This window comes from Tupaia chinensis, unplaced genomic scaffold, assembly GCF_000334495.1.
Source record: "Tupaia chinensis unplaced genomic scaffold, TupChi_1.0 Scaffold149798_1, whole genome shotgun sequence".
Taxonomy (NCBI): domain Eukaryota; kingdom Metazoa; phylum Chordata; class Mammalia; order Scandentia; family Tupaiidae; genus Tupaia; species Tupaia belangeri.
In genome coordinates, this window is record NW_006209642.1 from 1,603,032 (window position 1) to 1,620,899 (window position 17,868).

At 35.9% G+C, this 17,868-nt stretch overlaps 1 protein-coding gene across 1 annotated transcript in view; it reads left to right on the forward strand.

The window, feature by feature from the left end:
* Positions 1–17,868, forward strand: part of TBC1D32 (TBC1 domain family member 32) — a 226,089-nt gene that overhangs the window by 102,722 nt on the left and 105,499 nt on the right. The window contains exon 23 of the mRNA XM_027769471.1: positions 4,257–4,345. Within this exon, the coding sequence (XP_027625272.1) occupies positions 4,257–4,345 (89 nt within the window). The remainder of the gene's footprint in view (positions 1–4,256; positions 4,346–17,868) is intronic.

A 17,868-nucleotide genomic window follows, 5' to 3' on the forward strand; every position in this document is an offset into this window, starting at 1 on the left:
CTATAACACATGCTGCTTCTTATTGCTTTTCAGTTTTTACCAATTAACTTTCAGCTCTTACAATAGTGGTGTAGAGAGATGATGTATGCTAGGTGGAAAAAAATGTAGTTTGACTTAGTTTAGGTAAAAGAGGAAGTATATTGACTTAACCCACTTTCAGGAAAAATGGGACATCTAGAAATAGGACAGGGAATGCTGTCATGTCCACTTGTGTCTTTTTCTCTTTGATTCCTACATCACCCCCTTTTTCTATTAGTGCTTCTCTTTGATTCCTACATCACCCCCTTTTTCTATTAGTGCTTTTCATTTTGGTTTTGTTGAGAACCTGGTTCTACATACCAGTTGTATGATCTTGGATAAGCTGGGCCTCTATTTTCCCTTCTGTTATTCTTTTTTTATAAAAAGTTACTTAATTTTAAAAAAATTTGCTATAGAGTATGTGTGCACGTGAGAGAGAGAGAGAGAAAGACTGCACACAGCAAGGTCTGAGACTCAAACTGCAGTTGGTCATGTGGGAGTCTAGCACCTTAACCACCATGCCACCTACTGGCTCCTCTCTCCTATTATTTTATGAGTCAATATGTTAAATAAAGCAAGCCAGACAAAGAAGGAGAACTACTACCTAATACCACTTATATGATAAATCTAAGCTAGTCATATTCGGAGAAGCAGAGAATGGAATGGTGGTTGCCAGGGGTTGATGGTGAAAGAGAAGAAAAATGTGTTAATCAGAGTACAAAGTTTTAGTTTTACAAGATGAATAAATCCAAAAGACCTATTGTACAACATAGTGTCAATAGTTAACAGTACTGTACTTCAAAATTTGCTAAGGGCATAAGTCTTATGCTAAGTGTTCTCATTGTACATACAAAAATAATAATTAGGATGTTGGGAGGAAACTTGTAAGATGCTGGATAACTTTATGATGTAGATTTTGGTTATGATTTCACAGGTATGTATTTATCTCCAGACTCATCAAGTTGTGTACACTAAATTTATACAGATTATTTAACCAAAACTTTTTTTATGTCAGATGGCATGTGCATGCATGTAAGTGAGAGGGACAGAGAGAGAACCCTCCAGCAGTGCACACAATCCCTTTTTCTTCAGTTCTGCATCCCATCAGGATCCTAAGCATGTACCCACATGCCCAACATACTCTGTTTTGTGGTTGTTTTGGGTATTAAATAAATTGAATTAAATGAAATGTAAAACATTTAGATTACTATCTTGTAAATAAGTGTTATATAAATATTTGCTATAATTATTACCAGCATTTTCTTTTCTTTTCTAGAAGGTATTCTATATAAAGAGCACTTCCTAGTCCTCCATTCTCCATAGGAGGGACCATTGGGACCATTACTCTGTGTTGATATTTTCACCTCTTCCTTTTGTACTATCTTCCTAGGACTGGCATAAGTTAGCAGTGGCTTAATGCAACAGAAATGTATGCTTTCACAGTTCTGGAGGCCACAAATCTGAAATCAAAGTATTAGTGAACCATTCTCTCTCCCAAGGCTCCAGAGATGAAGCGTTCTTTGCCTATGTGCCTTACTGCTGCATAACTCCAATTTTTGCCTCTATCGTCACATGTTCTCTTCTCTGTCTTAAATCTCCCTCTATCTCTAATATAGACAGCTGTTTTACTTTTAGGACTGCCTGGATAATCCAGGATGATATTACCTGCAAGGTTCTTACTTAACTCTGCAAAAACCATTTTCCTAGTAGGGTGAAATTCACAGGTTCTGGGGATTAGGGTAGTCTTATTTTTGAAGGAGAGTGTGACCATTATTAACCCATCACATCCCCAAACAGGAAAGTGGCCTTTTCTTTTACTTCTCTACTTTGAAAAATTTTAAGGAAAGACCTTGACTGGCTTAGTTTATATTCATAAGTTAACTAGTCACAAGCTACTCCTAGAAATGCAGGTGTAGGAATATTGGGGCATTATGATTGACCTATTTCTCATCCTTCATTTGCCAGTTTTTTTAAGTAAAGGGGGTCAGAAAACACAAGCATGGCTATTGGGACAATTGTAAGCAGAATAGATGCTCAAACATGTACTTTTTATGTAGGATGGATATTCCTCTTTGTTTTTCAAGGGCTAATATCAGTTTGGTTTATTAGATTATTGAACGTAATTCTCAAGTTGGATAGTATCTTTTAGAAAGACATGGAGTTTCTAACTACCTTTTGCAAGTCCCAAGGCCCTATGTACACTGGCTTGTTGCTAGGAAGCTGCTGCTTGATTTAGGAAGCTGATTCCCTTATTGACACTTGTTATGGTGCTTAAAAACTAAAGCTTTCCATAAGGCAGGCTTCCCAGGAGTTTCCTTTTCTTCCCTAAGTGGTAATACATCAACGTAATCCTCTTTGAAGAAGAAATTATTTACCGTAACATTTGTTCTGTGAAAATGCATTATCATTGATAGATTGCTGTAATCTATTCTTCCATTAGCTTGTTGGTAATACAGTCATTGTCTGTCATTTTTATTCTTACAGTATCTAGTACTTAGATTCAGAATTAGAACTTTAGGGTTACTGGATGTCATCTGCTGTCAAATAACCTGAGCTTAGCATTGTATTCAAAGAGCTGTGAAATATGTCATCTATACTAACACCCTGCTAAAGAGGAAAAATCTGTAATAATCCTTTCAGAAAGTACTCTGCATAAAACTAATTGGCAGCCCTTCTCAGGTAGGAGAAAGTTAGTGATACGTAATCAATTCTAGATTTTTCTCTGAAGATTGTGGTGAAAATAGTAATGATAATAGGCTATTTATTAAACATTACAGTAATTATTGAGCAGTAAAAATTCCTGTTGTTTGAAGAACTACACAACCATCAGGTTTTACCATTGTATCTATTGCAAAAACTACTTTAAGTAGCATCCAGGTGGCAAGTAAAGGAGTGCTCTGTAGCTTTGTCACTGTGGCTAAATGAGGGCAGGGGTAGAGAGATTAGAGGGAAGGCGAGACTGTTGGGGTAATTAATGAGAATGTCACTGGATAGCTTGGAGTAGGAATATAAGTTGTTTAGCTCAGGTTCTGTTGTAGTGTTTGAAACAAGGAGTCCTCAACGCAGCAGCAGACAATAATGACGGGTTATTTAAATAAGTCTTTTCATTGTTAGACAATTTATTAATATTTGCTGATTTAAACTCTTGTGGTAGTATTATTTACACAGATCCATATAAGATATTGATGAGAAAACTCATTCATAAGTACTGGGCATAAATTTTTACCATGTAAGTTTACACAAAATACGGTTTTTACTGTGTTTGATTAGTGTTTTTCATATGTGATTCTGAGTTATCCACTATTTTCTCCCCCCTACAAACTCATTTCCTTGCCTCCAGTTTATCTGCTGGTACGGTCTTTGTATCATCATCCACAAAGACTTCAATAAATTTGTGATTCTACTTTCTAGAGAAAAAGTTTCATTTTATTGCCATGTTGACCACAGCAATATCTTGAATTTAAACTCACTAGAGGGTAGCAAGATTCTTGGTCAGGAGAATGAGCAATGAGAGAGACTAGTATCTGTCTATGAATAAATGTTGAGGCCCAAACAAAAGATACAGGCGGAAAGCAGGATATTATAAAAAGATCTATTCAAGAGTGCTCAAAACTTAGTGTAGGCTAAAATTGCCAGTACTTGGGGGAGCAGAGGACATCTACTCATCAGATTTTCTTTATTTGAATCCAGTGGTTTAAAGCTGGCTACACTTTAGACCATTCTGGGGAACTTTTAGAGAAGTATTAATGACAGAAACCACCGCGAGGCATAGTGACATAATTGGTCTTGAGTAAAATCTGGGCACCCATTTATATGTTTTAAAGTTCTAGATAATTTCCATGTCCAACTGGGATTGGAAACCACCAAATTACCTGAATCAGAGAGATCTCTAACAAATCTCAAGTGGTTACTAGGTAGAAATATTCAGATCCACTCACTATTATGCTTCAGATTTATAGATTTTGTAATTGTTTTTTGAAGAAGTTTACATTTTTTGGCAAGTTTATTGGTATTTCACTGACTGTATAAGCTGCTTGCTAGTTTTGGAGTGGGGTATAAATTATTAGTCTCCATTTGGGTTGAGCATTAGATTCACTTCAGGAAATTTTACAAATCCTAATTCCAAAGTGATTCTAATGTAAAGCCAAATTTGAGAACTACAAATAAAAATAACTATTTGTTGATTTAACTTTCTTTTAATGCTTTTAATGAAGGGCATGTCTATCTGTCTTTTTCAGGATATTATTGATAGACTTATAATTTTGAATTCTGAAGCCAAGATTCGTTCTTTATTCAATTATGAACAATCACATATCTTTGGTCTCAGGTAAGGTGCTAAATTATTTTAGATATTACGTTTTATATCTATAAATTAAGCACTTGTTTTAAATACTTTTAAAAATTATTTAAAATAAGCTAATTTTAAAAGGCATGTTTAAAGGTAATTCATTTTTCTATAACACAGACAAAGTAAATTACAGCAATTAGATTTTTCTATTATAATCTTTATGTGAGTTGAGGTTTTGTGTTACATCTTCTACTTTTGCTTCATTTATTAGAAGATTTGGGGGACTATATAATTTTGTTTAGTCAGTACTATCACTTGGGACTTTCTTATGTAGATAGTTGATTAGATTCTTGCTATTATATAGCTTTGGAAGGTCTAGAAATGGGTCATTTATCTTGATGCCTGAAATTTGCACCTTGGTGTTTGTCATTCATTACTCTTTAACTTTACTTTTTCCAAGGATAAATTTTTCACATTCCTTGACATTTTATTTAGCATGTTTAAATGGGGCGGGGTGGGGGGGAGGAATTTGTAGGGCTACAAAGACTCATGAAATTCTCACTCTTTTGGTTATCTATAGATCTATAACTTTATTCCCCACCTTCAAATTACTACTTTTAAAAACAGTTAAATTAAATAAATTTTGTATTTTCATAGGTTTGTGATTCTTTTTCCCTGTCTGCTTGCAAAGTAACTTTTCAGGCATGAAAGAGGTCAATGATAATGCACTACCTACGAAATAAAGCAATTACTTTTCTAAAATTAGAATTCTCTGATGGTAGTATATTTTATAGTTCTATACTTTAACATTTTTTTAAAACTATTCATTAAAGGCTGAGACTCATCTTTGGACTTTCTAGTTCAAAGAAGGTATAAAAATGCTGTAGCTATTATAGTTCTTTGGATGGTGTGCCCTTTATCTCCAAATGTGTTTTCACATTAAATTTTAACTTGCAGTTTATAGCATCAGATATCATATAGCAAGCAGTGATGGAGGGTACTAGGAGAAATCCATTCAGAAGAATCTCTTTTTGCATAGCAAAGTGTGCTTCTGAGCTTTGTAGTTATAGAGCACAGATTTTTGCTTCTTGCTGTTTATATACTGAATGAATTTCTTCTCTTCATCCCTCCCACCCCTGTATATTTTCTTTCTTTTATAGAATAAGTTTCTCTGCTATTCTTTTGGAAAAAGATTTAACAATAGGGTTTTATTAAGTTGTATAAAAAGCAATCCAAGAAGTGAAATTCTTCATAGTGTGTGCTTTCTAATAATATCTAAACAGAACCATTCTATCCTACTTCTAGGAAATTTACCATCCCATTTGGCTATAACAGAGTAGTGCAATGCGATAGTTGGCAATATGGACTCTAGACTCTGGAGGATAATTATATTATTTTCTCATAGGATTACTAGGAGAATTATATGTGAAAATTAAAAGCTTACACCAGTTCCTAGCATGTACCAAGCACTATAGAGAACAAGACATTTATAGGACACAGAAATAGATCATTATCAGTTGATGAGAATGTGTATAGTATCCCTAACTGGACTGGGGTGAAATGTATTCATGTTGGAAAATTAACTTTACAAGTTAAGTGATGTATAGTGATTGAATGTATAAAAGAAAAGAAAATATATTATTAAAGAAAAAACAAAGATCTTAAAAAAACAGAGTAGTGATAGTACTGGTAGTAGTACTTCACATGGTTTTATCTACTTGAACTATAATGGTTTTGTTTTTCTATGAAATTACTATTACTTTTGTCTTTTTTTTTTCTATCTCAGTAGTCTTCCACATAATGCCAAATAGTATGTTATACTTATATTACCAGCAATCAGACAGAGAAAATGACAAAAATCCTTTTCTGAGGAAAAGTTTGTATTTTTATGTGCATTTGAACAAACTTTTCTTGGGCAATACATTTATTTTTTATTGTTTTTTGAAGTTAATTCATACATTTGAAGTTAGGTAATTAATTTTTATTTCTACAATAATTTGAGTTTATTGGTCAGCAAGGTATCATTGTGACCGTTCAGATCATAGTTTTGTATTATATAGAAACCTTGTGGTATAGCATGTTTTGGATTTTTACCAGTATCTTTATCACCCTCAGTGTTTTTGTTTGTTTCTAATTTTACCTTCACTATACCATTCTCAGGAGCTCTTTTCATTAATGTGTCTGTCTTCTACATTTAGAATTATTTGTTCCAGTTACTTTGTATTTCCCTCTGCCTCTAAACTCTAGAAAAAGCATCAAAGTATGTTTGATAAAAACTACTTGCCACAACACTTAGGTGAGGCTGACATGAGGCATTGAGAAATGTGTCTTTTTATTTATCGACATCATCACGTTCTGTTTAAAGGTCTGGCTTTTGATTTGCCAAGATCTTTCAAATCTTATATATAGTATAAGTGGTTAAATTGAAGATTTTTCCTTTGATTAGGCCTCCTGTTCCCTCCCTTATTTTTTTCCTCTCAACCTATCCTTACACGCTAGATCATTCCTATCAGTATAAAGGTTTGCCTTTACCTGTCTCATCATGAAACAAAGCATGCACTTGCAAAAACTGTCCTCAGTAGCACATCTTTCTGCAGCCTCAGTCTTATTTCTCTGCTTCTCACCATGGCAAAACAAACTGTCCTCACTGACTCACCTCTGTTTACTTCTCAGCTCACTTCCACTTAACTTTGGCTTTGTGACTTGGAACCAGGTATCCCACTCATCACATTGTCACTTGTAACTTCCATGTTAATGACCTAGTGCATTCTTCTCTCTTAATTCCATTTTTTTTTCTTATGTTTAAAGTTCTCTTCTCTTTGCTTCTCTGATACCACACACTGCTGTAGGTGCAAATTTTCCTTCTTTTCATTTTCTAAGCAACATCTGAATGTCAGAATACTCAGGACTTGGTCCTGGGCCTACGCCCACCATTTTCCTGCATACTCTGCCTCAGTTCTCACCACTTACGACTATGGCTTTAAATTGGATCTGTATGGGGGCCAGCAGGTGGTGTGGTGGTTAGAGGTGCTGGACTCCCACATGGCTGACCACAGTTCAAGTGTCAGTCCTGGTGGCTTGTTTTCTCACTTTCCCCCATCTCTCTCTCTCACTCTGTTCCTCTCTGGTCAAATTAAAATAAAATAAATAAAGTTAAATAAAAAAAAAAAAAGGATTTGTATGCCAATGAGTGCCCTAATTTATATCTCTAGCACAAACGTCTCTTCTGAGCTACCAAATTCACATATATGTCTACCTTCTGACTTCTCAATTTATATATTTTTGTGGAATCACAATTTTAACATGTCTAAAATTGACCTTTTGGATCTCCCAGGCCTTCTCCCACTAAAACAAATGAAACCAATATTTCACTTCCAAATTATTTTGTGACCCAGCCATCTCTTCAGTTGCTTAATCCTGAAAGTCATCTTAAGTTTATTTTTGTCTTTCAAACAATAATTTATCTTTATTATAAAGAAATTAAACAATGAAGGGATTAAATATAATAAGTAAAGTGATTTTTTTTCAAACTTAAAATGAAAATTAACGTTGAGGTAAGTTATTCTTGATACCTTAAATTAAACAAATTTTTTGTTAATGATAGAGACCATTGTGCACTCATGAAAGAGAGAGAGAGAGGCAACCTTGACAGGGTCTCATCACATTGCAGTCTTTTTCCCCACCTTCTGGCTTGTCAACATCTTGCATGAATTTATCCCCAGTGTGTTTCAGGCTGACTTGGAGACTGAACCTGCAGTCAGCCATGTAGCTTCCAGCTCTGCAGTTCAATTGCTCCTGAGTGTGCCAATGGGCTGGTCATCATCCTAGATATCTTTCTATGCATACACACATAGGAAGATAGATATATAGAAATGGATTATTTTATAAATCTGGAATCATAATGTAGTTGCCATTTTAAAATTGTGCTAATGTTTTGGAAAAGGAAAAGAAACTCTAGTGAGACTGAAGATATTGCTGAAATTGAAATAACTATATTTTTGCTCCAGAGGTTATTAGAGATTCCTCTAATGTTAAGAAAAATGACTATAAATCATTTCAAGAGATTTTATCATCATATTTCACTTTTAGATAGTGCTGATTGACTCTAATATGAAAGATGAGGCTATGGATGTTCTCATTGGCCTCCCACTTTCCCTGTCCCCACTTGTGCTGGAAGGTTGTTTGTCCATTTCATGCCTTCATGAGTTAGATACCGTATCTTCCCCTCTACTCAGGAGGTGTGTTTAGTTTATCTGGGTTACTTAGTGTTGTAACATATATACGTAGTTCTATTCATAAATGACTGAAGAGTATGATTTATAATTTTTAAATTTATTCTTCCCTGTTTACTCAGCAAATATTTATTGGACACTTATGAGCTATGCTGTATGCTACTAGGTCTGGTAAAAATAATGATGAGTAAATAAGATGTGTAAATAATTCTTCAGTAGTTAACCCAGTTAACTGGTGAAGAATTGGATAGTAACATAATCAAAGAATATGTGAAGTAATTAATGCAGGAAACACAGTTTTTTTTTTTTTTTAAGATTTTTGCCTTAGGGCTTATATGCTCACTGGAGAGAGAGAGAGAGAGACAGTGAGAGGGAAAGTGAGACATCACCCCCCCTCTGGAGATGACAACACCACAATCTTTTATTCTCCTTCAGGGATTTTGGACATGCAAGCACACGTGCCCAGCATGACCCTCAAGCTGCCTGGTCCCAGACTTGAGCCACGGTCAACCATGTGGGAGTCTAGTGCCTTAACCACCACACACCTGCTGACCTGGAAAAACACATCTTTATAAAGCCACCCCCTTTCCCTATTGTAGATAACTAGACACCTTTGCATGTCTCTCTGTAACATTTCTCTGCTTTATCTGTGTGCATTATTTCTTGCTCTTCCTCAGCTTGAACTTATGCTCTAAAGAGGGGAGGCTTCTTTTTACTTTTATATTGCCTTTTTAGTTGAGTTTTATATTTGGACTACTGCTTCACTTTTGTTCACTTATACAAATTCAGCCCATCCTTCAAGACAGAGTTTGCTCTATAGCCCATTCTAATCTTGTCTTTTCCCCGCATGTATCTTACATTTGTGATCATACCCACATAATTAATATTTAACTTGCTTCTTCTCACTGAGCAAAACTTCATCTCCCCTAAGGAATATTATTTTCTTTTACATTGTGTCTGCCACACTGTCAAGAAATTTTTAGTTGTTTGGTTAATATTTATTTACTAAATCTGTTGATTGATTAAAACAGTGATCTGGGAAATTTTGATCCTGCCCAAGGCTTAGTAGCTTAAGATTTTCTTATCCATCTTTAGGTTTTAGAAAAATGCTATATTCTTCCTAGGATATTTTATTTCAACATATAAAAATACATATCCATAAGGAAAGAATTTTATCATCATTCAATGTTAATAGTTTTCTTTACATCAAAATACAAATTAGGTTTAATTATAGACCTTAGAGTTGCCTTATTTAACAACTTAAATGTTATGTAGTAATTCTTAATTAAATATACATTCAAGTTTATTATGCTTAAAGAAATGTTAATGTAGTTCTCCTTAAAACGTATTGCTCTTTGCATCATTTGAAACGCTAATGTGTCCTATTTATTGTTAATTGTCTTCTAAACAAAACTTGGGAATCTATATTTGTAGAGTAGCCTTTAAAATGAATTGTTTGGGGGAACCAGCAGTTAGCGTAATGGCTATGTTGCTGGATTCCCACGTAGTAGACCGTGGTTTGTGTCCCGGACCCGGTGGCGTAAATCTCACGCCGGGCGCGTGTGCGTGTGTGCCCAAGATCCCGAGAGAAGAATGGAGGAGAGGGGATTGCGGCGTGACCATCCCCCCTGGGGGGTGATTTTTCGCTTTCTCTATGTCTCTCTCTGTCTGTCTGGCGAGCGCATACACCCTATAGCGAAAAAAAAAATTAATTGCTTGCTGTTTGTTACTTTATGTTTGTCTACCTTCTTCAAAACAAAACTTAGGGGACCAGCAGTTAGCATAATGGCTATGTTGCTGGACTCCCATGTAGTCCACCGCGGTTTGCGTCCTGGACCTGGTGGCTTAAAACTCATGCCGGGCGCGTGAGCACACATGCCAAAGATCCCAAGAGGAGAATGGAGGAGAAGGGATTGCCGTGTGGCCATCCCCCCGGGGGGGGGTGATTTCTCTCTTTCTATCTCTCTGTCTGGTGAGCGCACATGCCCTATAGCAAAAAAAAAAAACAAAAACAAAAAAAACAAACAAAAAAAACAAAAACAAAACTTAGGACTCTTTACAGAATACATTTAAATTAACTGCTCGCTGTTTGATATTATTTTACATTAATACACCAACAGTAAACTTTATCAACAGTATAATGAAGAATTTTATGCATAATTACCTTCTTTGTAAAAATCTAACCTTTAAGATGACTTTAAGAGAAAAAGTAGAACATTCTCGTTTGTTTTAAAACTAAGTTTAAGTTTGGCGTGGCATGTGCTGCTAAGACATCACTTATGTGTTCTTATATTGCGTTCACATATATAAATGCACAAATTGTATTTGATTAGAGTTGTAGAGTGTAACTCATGGAATTTAAATTATTAGTAGAAACAAAATATATTCTTTCCTGAATATCCTGAATTAATGCTAGGAGAAAGTGGCAGGATGCAGAGAATAGGCTTGTGAGTACAGGCATGAGATAAGACAGGAATACATTTGGAATTCCTTCAAGTGGAGATGATAGACAGCTAACTCTAAACTGCACAGAATCATTCCAATTGCTCCAGACAAATGCCTGCCTGCTCAGATCAGTGATAAGATATTTTAAAAGCAACATACATACATAGTTTACAGTTGATAGTAATTAAGAGCAGAGAATTATTCTTCTGATAAGATTAGATTTGGGTAATGAGTAAACTCCTAGAGAAACCACAGTATTCAAAATAAATTCCAAAACAAGTGAAAGGATCCATCCCTCATTTGACAGATTATTTAAATCCTATAAATAGCCCTAATAAACATTTCACATGAGGACACACTAATTTTTATTTCCAGAATGAACTGGGGTGGAGAGTGTGGGTGGATATGTATGTGGAGGGGAGGAAGAAGAGTGTTGGGATGGAAGAAAGAGAGAGAGAAGGAGGGGAGGGTTGGGTAGAGCAGGTAGGAGAGAGACTGGAGAGAGACAGGGAGGGTTGATAGATATAGGAGTCAGAGAGAGAATATTGGATCAGGGAAAGGATAATTAAATTGCATAACATGTGCTATTTCAAAATCTAGCTCTCTGGAGTGATGTAGAATGCCCATACTAGATTGGGAGACTCCCTTTGTATCTGAAGTAAAACAATGTCTGTGTTCCCCACGTGAGAATGAAGTGTGAATTTTTTTTTTTTTTTTGAGAGATTTTTGCTGTAGGGCACTTGTGCTTGCTGGAGAGATGGAGACACAGAAAGTGAGAAATTAGCCCCTAGTGGGGATGGCCATGCCTTCTCCTCCATTCTCTTCTCCAGATTTTGGGCATGCATACACCCGTATCTGGCATGAATTGTTTTAAGCCCCAAGGACCAGGACTCAAATTGCAGTCGACTACATGAAAGGCCAGCAATGTAGCCGTTACACCACCTCTTGGTCCCTCAAGTGCAGAATTCTTAACACCCTGGCACACGTAGGACATAGTGGGCTCTCCTACGTCAGCACTGACAGGGAAACCTCACAGAGAGCTGACAGCATGGGAGCTGGTGTGCTGCCTTGTATCCTGACCACACTGATCACAAAAGCAGCCTATCCTCACACTGTTCTTTTGATTATAGCCAGGTTGTGTTTGTAATGCTTATTGTGCATATTCAAAGATATATTGATGTCTTCTGAGTAGCATTGACATGTTATATAGCTGTGTACAGTGTTATAATGATGGATTAGATGTCTGTAAATTACTTGAGTCTATAGAATGAAACTTGTTAAGAGCTTTTTATTTCTAGTACATTAGAAGCCCTTAATTAGTGTATTCATATTTTGTAATATGTATGCATATAACATTAGTCTATCATAAAAGTTTACTGGGTCAGCATAATGAATAAGAATATTACATTCTTAATATTATATAGCAATAGATTATCTGTTAAGAGCACCCAATTAAAGTTACTCTGTGAGTTTCAACGTTTAGCACAAAAATCCTGCAAATCAGGCCAGCTGGTGGTATGGTGGTTAAGGAACCCATATGGCTGACTATGTGGTTTGAGTTTTGGATCCAGCAGCTTGAAAAACACACCTGGAATGTGTGCATGTGTGCCCAAAATATTACAGGGAGAACTGGGGGGAAGAGACTGTGTTGTGATCCCACTTTTGTTCTCTGTTTATCCTAGGTGAGCACACATGCCCCCTGTCAAATTAAAACAAAAACAAAAACAAAACGAAACAAAAAAAAACCCCACAGATCCCAGGAATCTGGATTGGCTGTGGTTTTAATTCTTTGCTCTGACGTTCTGACTAAGTATGCTTTGATTTGCTCCTGAGAACATGTTTTGTAACTCACGAATGCCAGTTTTCTGGACCTAGCCATGTTGATGCAGGTGAAGAGCTGCTGCACAACATAGAAGCTTAGAGGAAAAGCCTCAGTTTGGCTCCAAGTTTATCTGGACACATCCATGAACAGGCTGATTGGGTGATAAGGTGATTGTAGCTTACTTAGCGAGACTTTGTCACTTGTCAAGGATCTCTGTCTGTTTCTCTCATAAAAAAGAGAGAAATGATCTTTAAACTGGATTACCATTTGGAATGTCAAATTGGCATTTCTTTCTTTCTTCTTTTTAAAATCATTTTTTTACCCAAAATATTTTTCTTTATAACAAAAATTAAATCCAGCAGATTCAATTACATTACATTGGAGTAAAATGTACTAAGGTACAAAGAACTTTTTCTGAAAGATAATTTAGAGCTTAGAAAATAAACATATTTGTTTTTGTTTTATCTGTTTAGGAAAAAAAAAGAAAAAAGGCCTGAGTAAAGGTCCGGATTGTGTGTGGCTTAAATTTACTTTCTACTTCCAATATAGTATTAATCTTTTTGGCAAGGCAACTAGAAAAGATACTAGTTGATGATCTATATTATATATGCTAAACACTGTATTTAATATATTTTTATTAAAGTAATGTACTTAGTTTAAAAAGTTAAATATTTCAAGGATGCTTTTAAGAATGAAGTCTATTCATCCTTCCATATTCCCAAATCTGCTCATCACACCTACTGCTTTCAATGACTTGAAATATCTTTTGATGTTCACCTCTAGATTTTTTAATAGCATGCTTATTTCAACTTCTGAATTTTATCTTTTGTCTCAGGGATTTAGATTTCCTCTGTCTAGCTATATTTTATAACCACAAGGTTTTCACATTCTTGAGGGCAGGGACCATGTCCTATTCATACTTGTGAAAACAAACTTTCAATAAATTAAAAGACATCAGGTAATCTGTTTTCTCTCTCTCTCTCTCTATCACATCATTCTGTTCTATTTTGAACTGGAGGTTTTTTATTTTTATCTTTACTCTGTCTCTCAGCCTCCCTGGGATTTTTCTTTACTATCATCCTGGGGATTTTGTTTTTCTCTCTTCTGAGTTAGATCCTTTACTACTTGGGATATGGTTTTCTTATATCTTGATTTACTGCTTTATTTTGATGGAGCATGTTTCTGAGTAAGAAAGAATATATCAGAGGAAGTTATCAAAATGAGAATGGAATGGAGGCTTCAGTAGTATAAACTTTTAAGCTACAAAACTGGTGGATGGGAGCCAGCAGATGGCACAGCTGTTGCGTCGCTGGACTCCCACATGGTCAACCACAGTTCGAGTCCCAGACTGGTGGCTTTAAAATCACACTGGGTGTCGGTTTGTGTGTGCCCAAGATCCCAGGAGGAGAATGGAAGAGAAAGGGTGGCAGTGTAGCCCTGTCCCCTGGGAGATGATTTCATATTTTCCATCTCACTATCTGTGTCTCTCTGTCTCTCTCCAGTGAGCATGCCACATGCCCCAAGGCAGAAACCTCTCAAATGAAAACAAACAAACAAAAACCAGTGGATGAACTGTAATTGGCAGTGGGAAAAAACTCAGAAATGACTTTTCTGTGTATCACAATATTCTAGAAGTATTAGGAATTAGTGACACCACTGAGAATGGAGATAGAAGTAGAGGATTAGCTGAAAGTCTAAGACTTTCAGTAATAAGATTAGTTCAAATTATTAGACTCAGGTCTACATTCAGATTCCCTGAACTCCTATCCCACTCAGATAAGTAACTGTCTTTTCCTTCAGAACATTGGAGGTTTGCCTTATGGAAGTAATGAACGGGGGCCAAATGCAGCTGAGAGAAGGGGTGATGTGTTGAAGAAAGTTTGTTATTCACTGCCAATTCAAAGATACATCTGACTGTATTTCCTTTCCTCTTAGTTTTTTTTTTTTTTCTGAGAGTTAATGAGGCATCATTTTTCTTTTTCTTTTTAGTGTATCTAGCAATAATTTACTTCAAGATTGTTACCACAAAAATTTTAAATGAGAATTAACACTATCTAATACCTAATATCTAATGATATACCGATAATAGTATTTATTGTTGCCAGGACTACATAGTTTACATATGCCGAGTTATTTAAACCTCAGAGCATTAAAGTTCCAAACAATAGCAATGACATTCTTTCATCTAATACAGTATAATTTTCTTCTCACAAACAAAAATACCCTTACCCTCTTTCCTGACAAAGAGATCTACTTAGCCAGCAGTGTTCAGTGATTTTCATTCTTTGATAATTCAGTTACATTTTCCTGTCTTTTAGTCTGTAGACTAAATTGTGAAATCCTGTACCCTGTATAAAACAGGGGAGAGAGAGAGAGATGGAAGAAAAAGGAAATTGGCTAACATACAGATGTTTACTTAACACAAGAAAATGTGGTTAGCTAGTACTATCCTTCTCCCTATGAGTGGGTATGGACTGTAGCTGGTATTGATACCTTTTCCCCTGCTACCCATTCTGATTTTACCTGAAGTTCAAACAGCCTCAACATAGATCTATATTTAAAGCTTCATTTTTGTGACTCTTGAGCCCTCGATGGGCTTGTCTATATCAGGTTCCATTGTTATTGCTGGACATAACAGCTCTAGGAGGTGCTACAGAGGATTCCCTAAACACCAGATTTATTTCCCTCTGCTTCCATTGTATAATGGCAGTCTTGTCATTGGTAATTATGGTCAGTCCCTCTAGTCAACACAGTTACATATTTTGCTTGTTGGTACAGGAAGTATGAGAAACCTTAAGAGAATGGAGCATGGCCATCCCCCCTGGGGGGATGATTTTCTGCTTTCTGTCTCTCTGTCTCTCTCTTTCTGGTGAGTGCATGTGCCCTGTAGCAAAAACAAACAAACAAACAAACAAACAAAAGCCTCTCCCAGAGATTACGGGAAAATTCACTTATTTTTATTTAAAGACGTTTGCCGAAGGGTATGTGTGCTTACCAAACAAAGACAGAAAGAGAAGAAAATAAGAAATCATCTTCCAAGGGAAATGGTAACACCACTATACCTTCTCTTCCCTTTCCCCTCAGAATTTGGAGCATGCATACACACATGCCTGAGTGATATTCAGGCTGCCAGGTCCAGGAATTGAACTGTGGTCAGTCATGAGGGAGTCCATTGCCTTAACTGCCCACCACCCGCTGGCCTGAAAGTTTATATTTTTATTAGTGGTAGAAATATCTTATTTTGGAATCAGATCTCAAGACTATCTATGGCCCTATCCCCACTTGGGGTGGCTCAGAAAACCACAGAAAATCAGCATTTCTATTTCTTCCCCTTAGTTCACAGACCTGTACGTACTTTACAGTTACAAGTGAAAATAATACAATATGTTGGTTGCTGGTTCAGAGCATCTTGTTGTACAGTACATCAGTATTGCAAGGTGTTCTGTCCTGTGTGATGTCCTCCTGAGTTTCAATGTGCCATTCCACCAATATGTAAGATTAACTGCTTTTGGGAAAGAGGATACTTTTTTTTTTTAAGAGATTTTTGCTATAGGGTATGTGCACTTGCCGGAGAGACAGAGACAGAGAGACAGAATGTGAGAAATGACTCCCACAAGGGGGGATGACAATGCCACAATCACTTCTCCTCCATTATCCTCTCAGGACTTGGGACTCGAACTGTAGTTGACTACATGGAAGTCCAGTGACGTAACCATTATGCCATCTGCTAGTCCCAGGATACATCTTAAGATCAGTGAATCCTGTGGGTGTTTGTTCAGTGCTTTGCTTCTTTTGTTGTTAAAGTATTTTTTTTGGTCAGAAGCAGTGTCTTATGGATGCCATATCCTCAGTAAGACATTAGTAATTCCACAATTAGTAGGATAGTATTTCATAGAGAAGTATGGAATGTCAATTTAATATTTGAAAGAAGAAGATATTTAGTGTAATCAGCCTGCCAGTGGATAATTGGATGGTCTCTATTTATTGAGTCCAGTGTTGTTTTTTTAACTATGGCAGTCTGGGTGCTCAGTAATAGCTAAAATGAGATCATCTGTGATGAGGAAATTCATGCTATTCAGCCCTGTAAGTGTTTCCTCTGCAGTAGCAACCCATCTGGTATTCCACATTGTATGATTTTCTAAAACATATCTTATGTGCACAGCACCATCAAGTGAAAGTAGAAGCATTTCTTTCTATGTTTAGTCTAGCTACTAGCTTATATAATATACTGGCATAATTAAAGAGTGATTATGATCTGTTTATTACATAATTGGGTAGCAAATAGCATTTAGATTTATATCAATGCTTGCAAAAATATATCTAATCATTAAGGTATGCATTTTTTATTAGTTTTCTGAAATTGTTGCATATACATTTATACTTTTTGTGGATATAATGATATACTTTTTCCCATTGGCCACCCCTAGCATAACACTTAAGTTGCGTGAAATATGCACCTTAACAATTTGTTGTAAAGTGAGTTATCATGGAATCCCAATCAGGTAAACAGATAGTTTTCTTATACTATTTGCATTTGTTTGGTCATGACTTCTTCACTTTTGCCTAGTGATAACACATCATTCTGACTTTTGCAATATTTATATCTTTGGTTTACTTTTTATTTTTACTACCTAGTCATGTATACAGTATACTTTCATTTTGTGACATTTTCAGCTTTATATTAATGGGAGCATGGATTGTTTACTTATTCTGTCAGGTCTCACCTCTTCTATGTAGCATTAAGTTTTTTATTTTTATTTATTTATTTTTTTCTGTAGAGGTTTCTGCTATAGGGCATGTGCGCACACCAGAAAGACAGAGACAGAGAGATAGAAAGCAAGAAATCTCCTCTCCCCCCCAAGGGGGGATGGCCACACCACAATCCCTTCTCCTCCATTCTCCTCTTGGGATCTTGGGCATGCATGCACACTTTTTGATACTGAGTTTTCCAATCTATAAACATGGTTTATATCTCAATTTAATTAGACATTCTTTAATTATTTTTAATTAAAATTGTACAGTTTTTTGTTCATTTTATTTTTGTAGCCTTATGTATTACATTC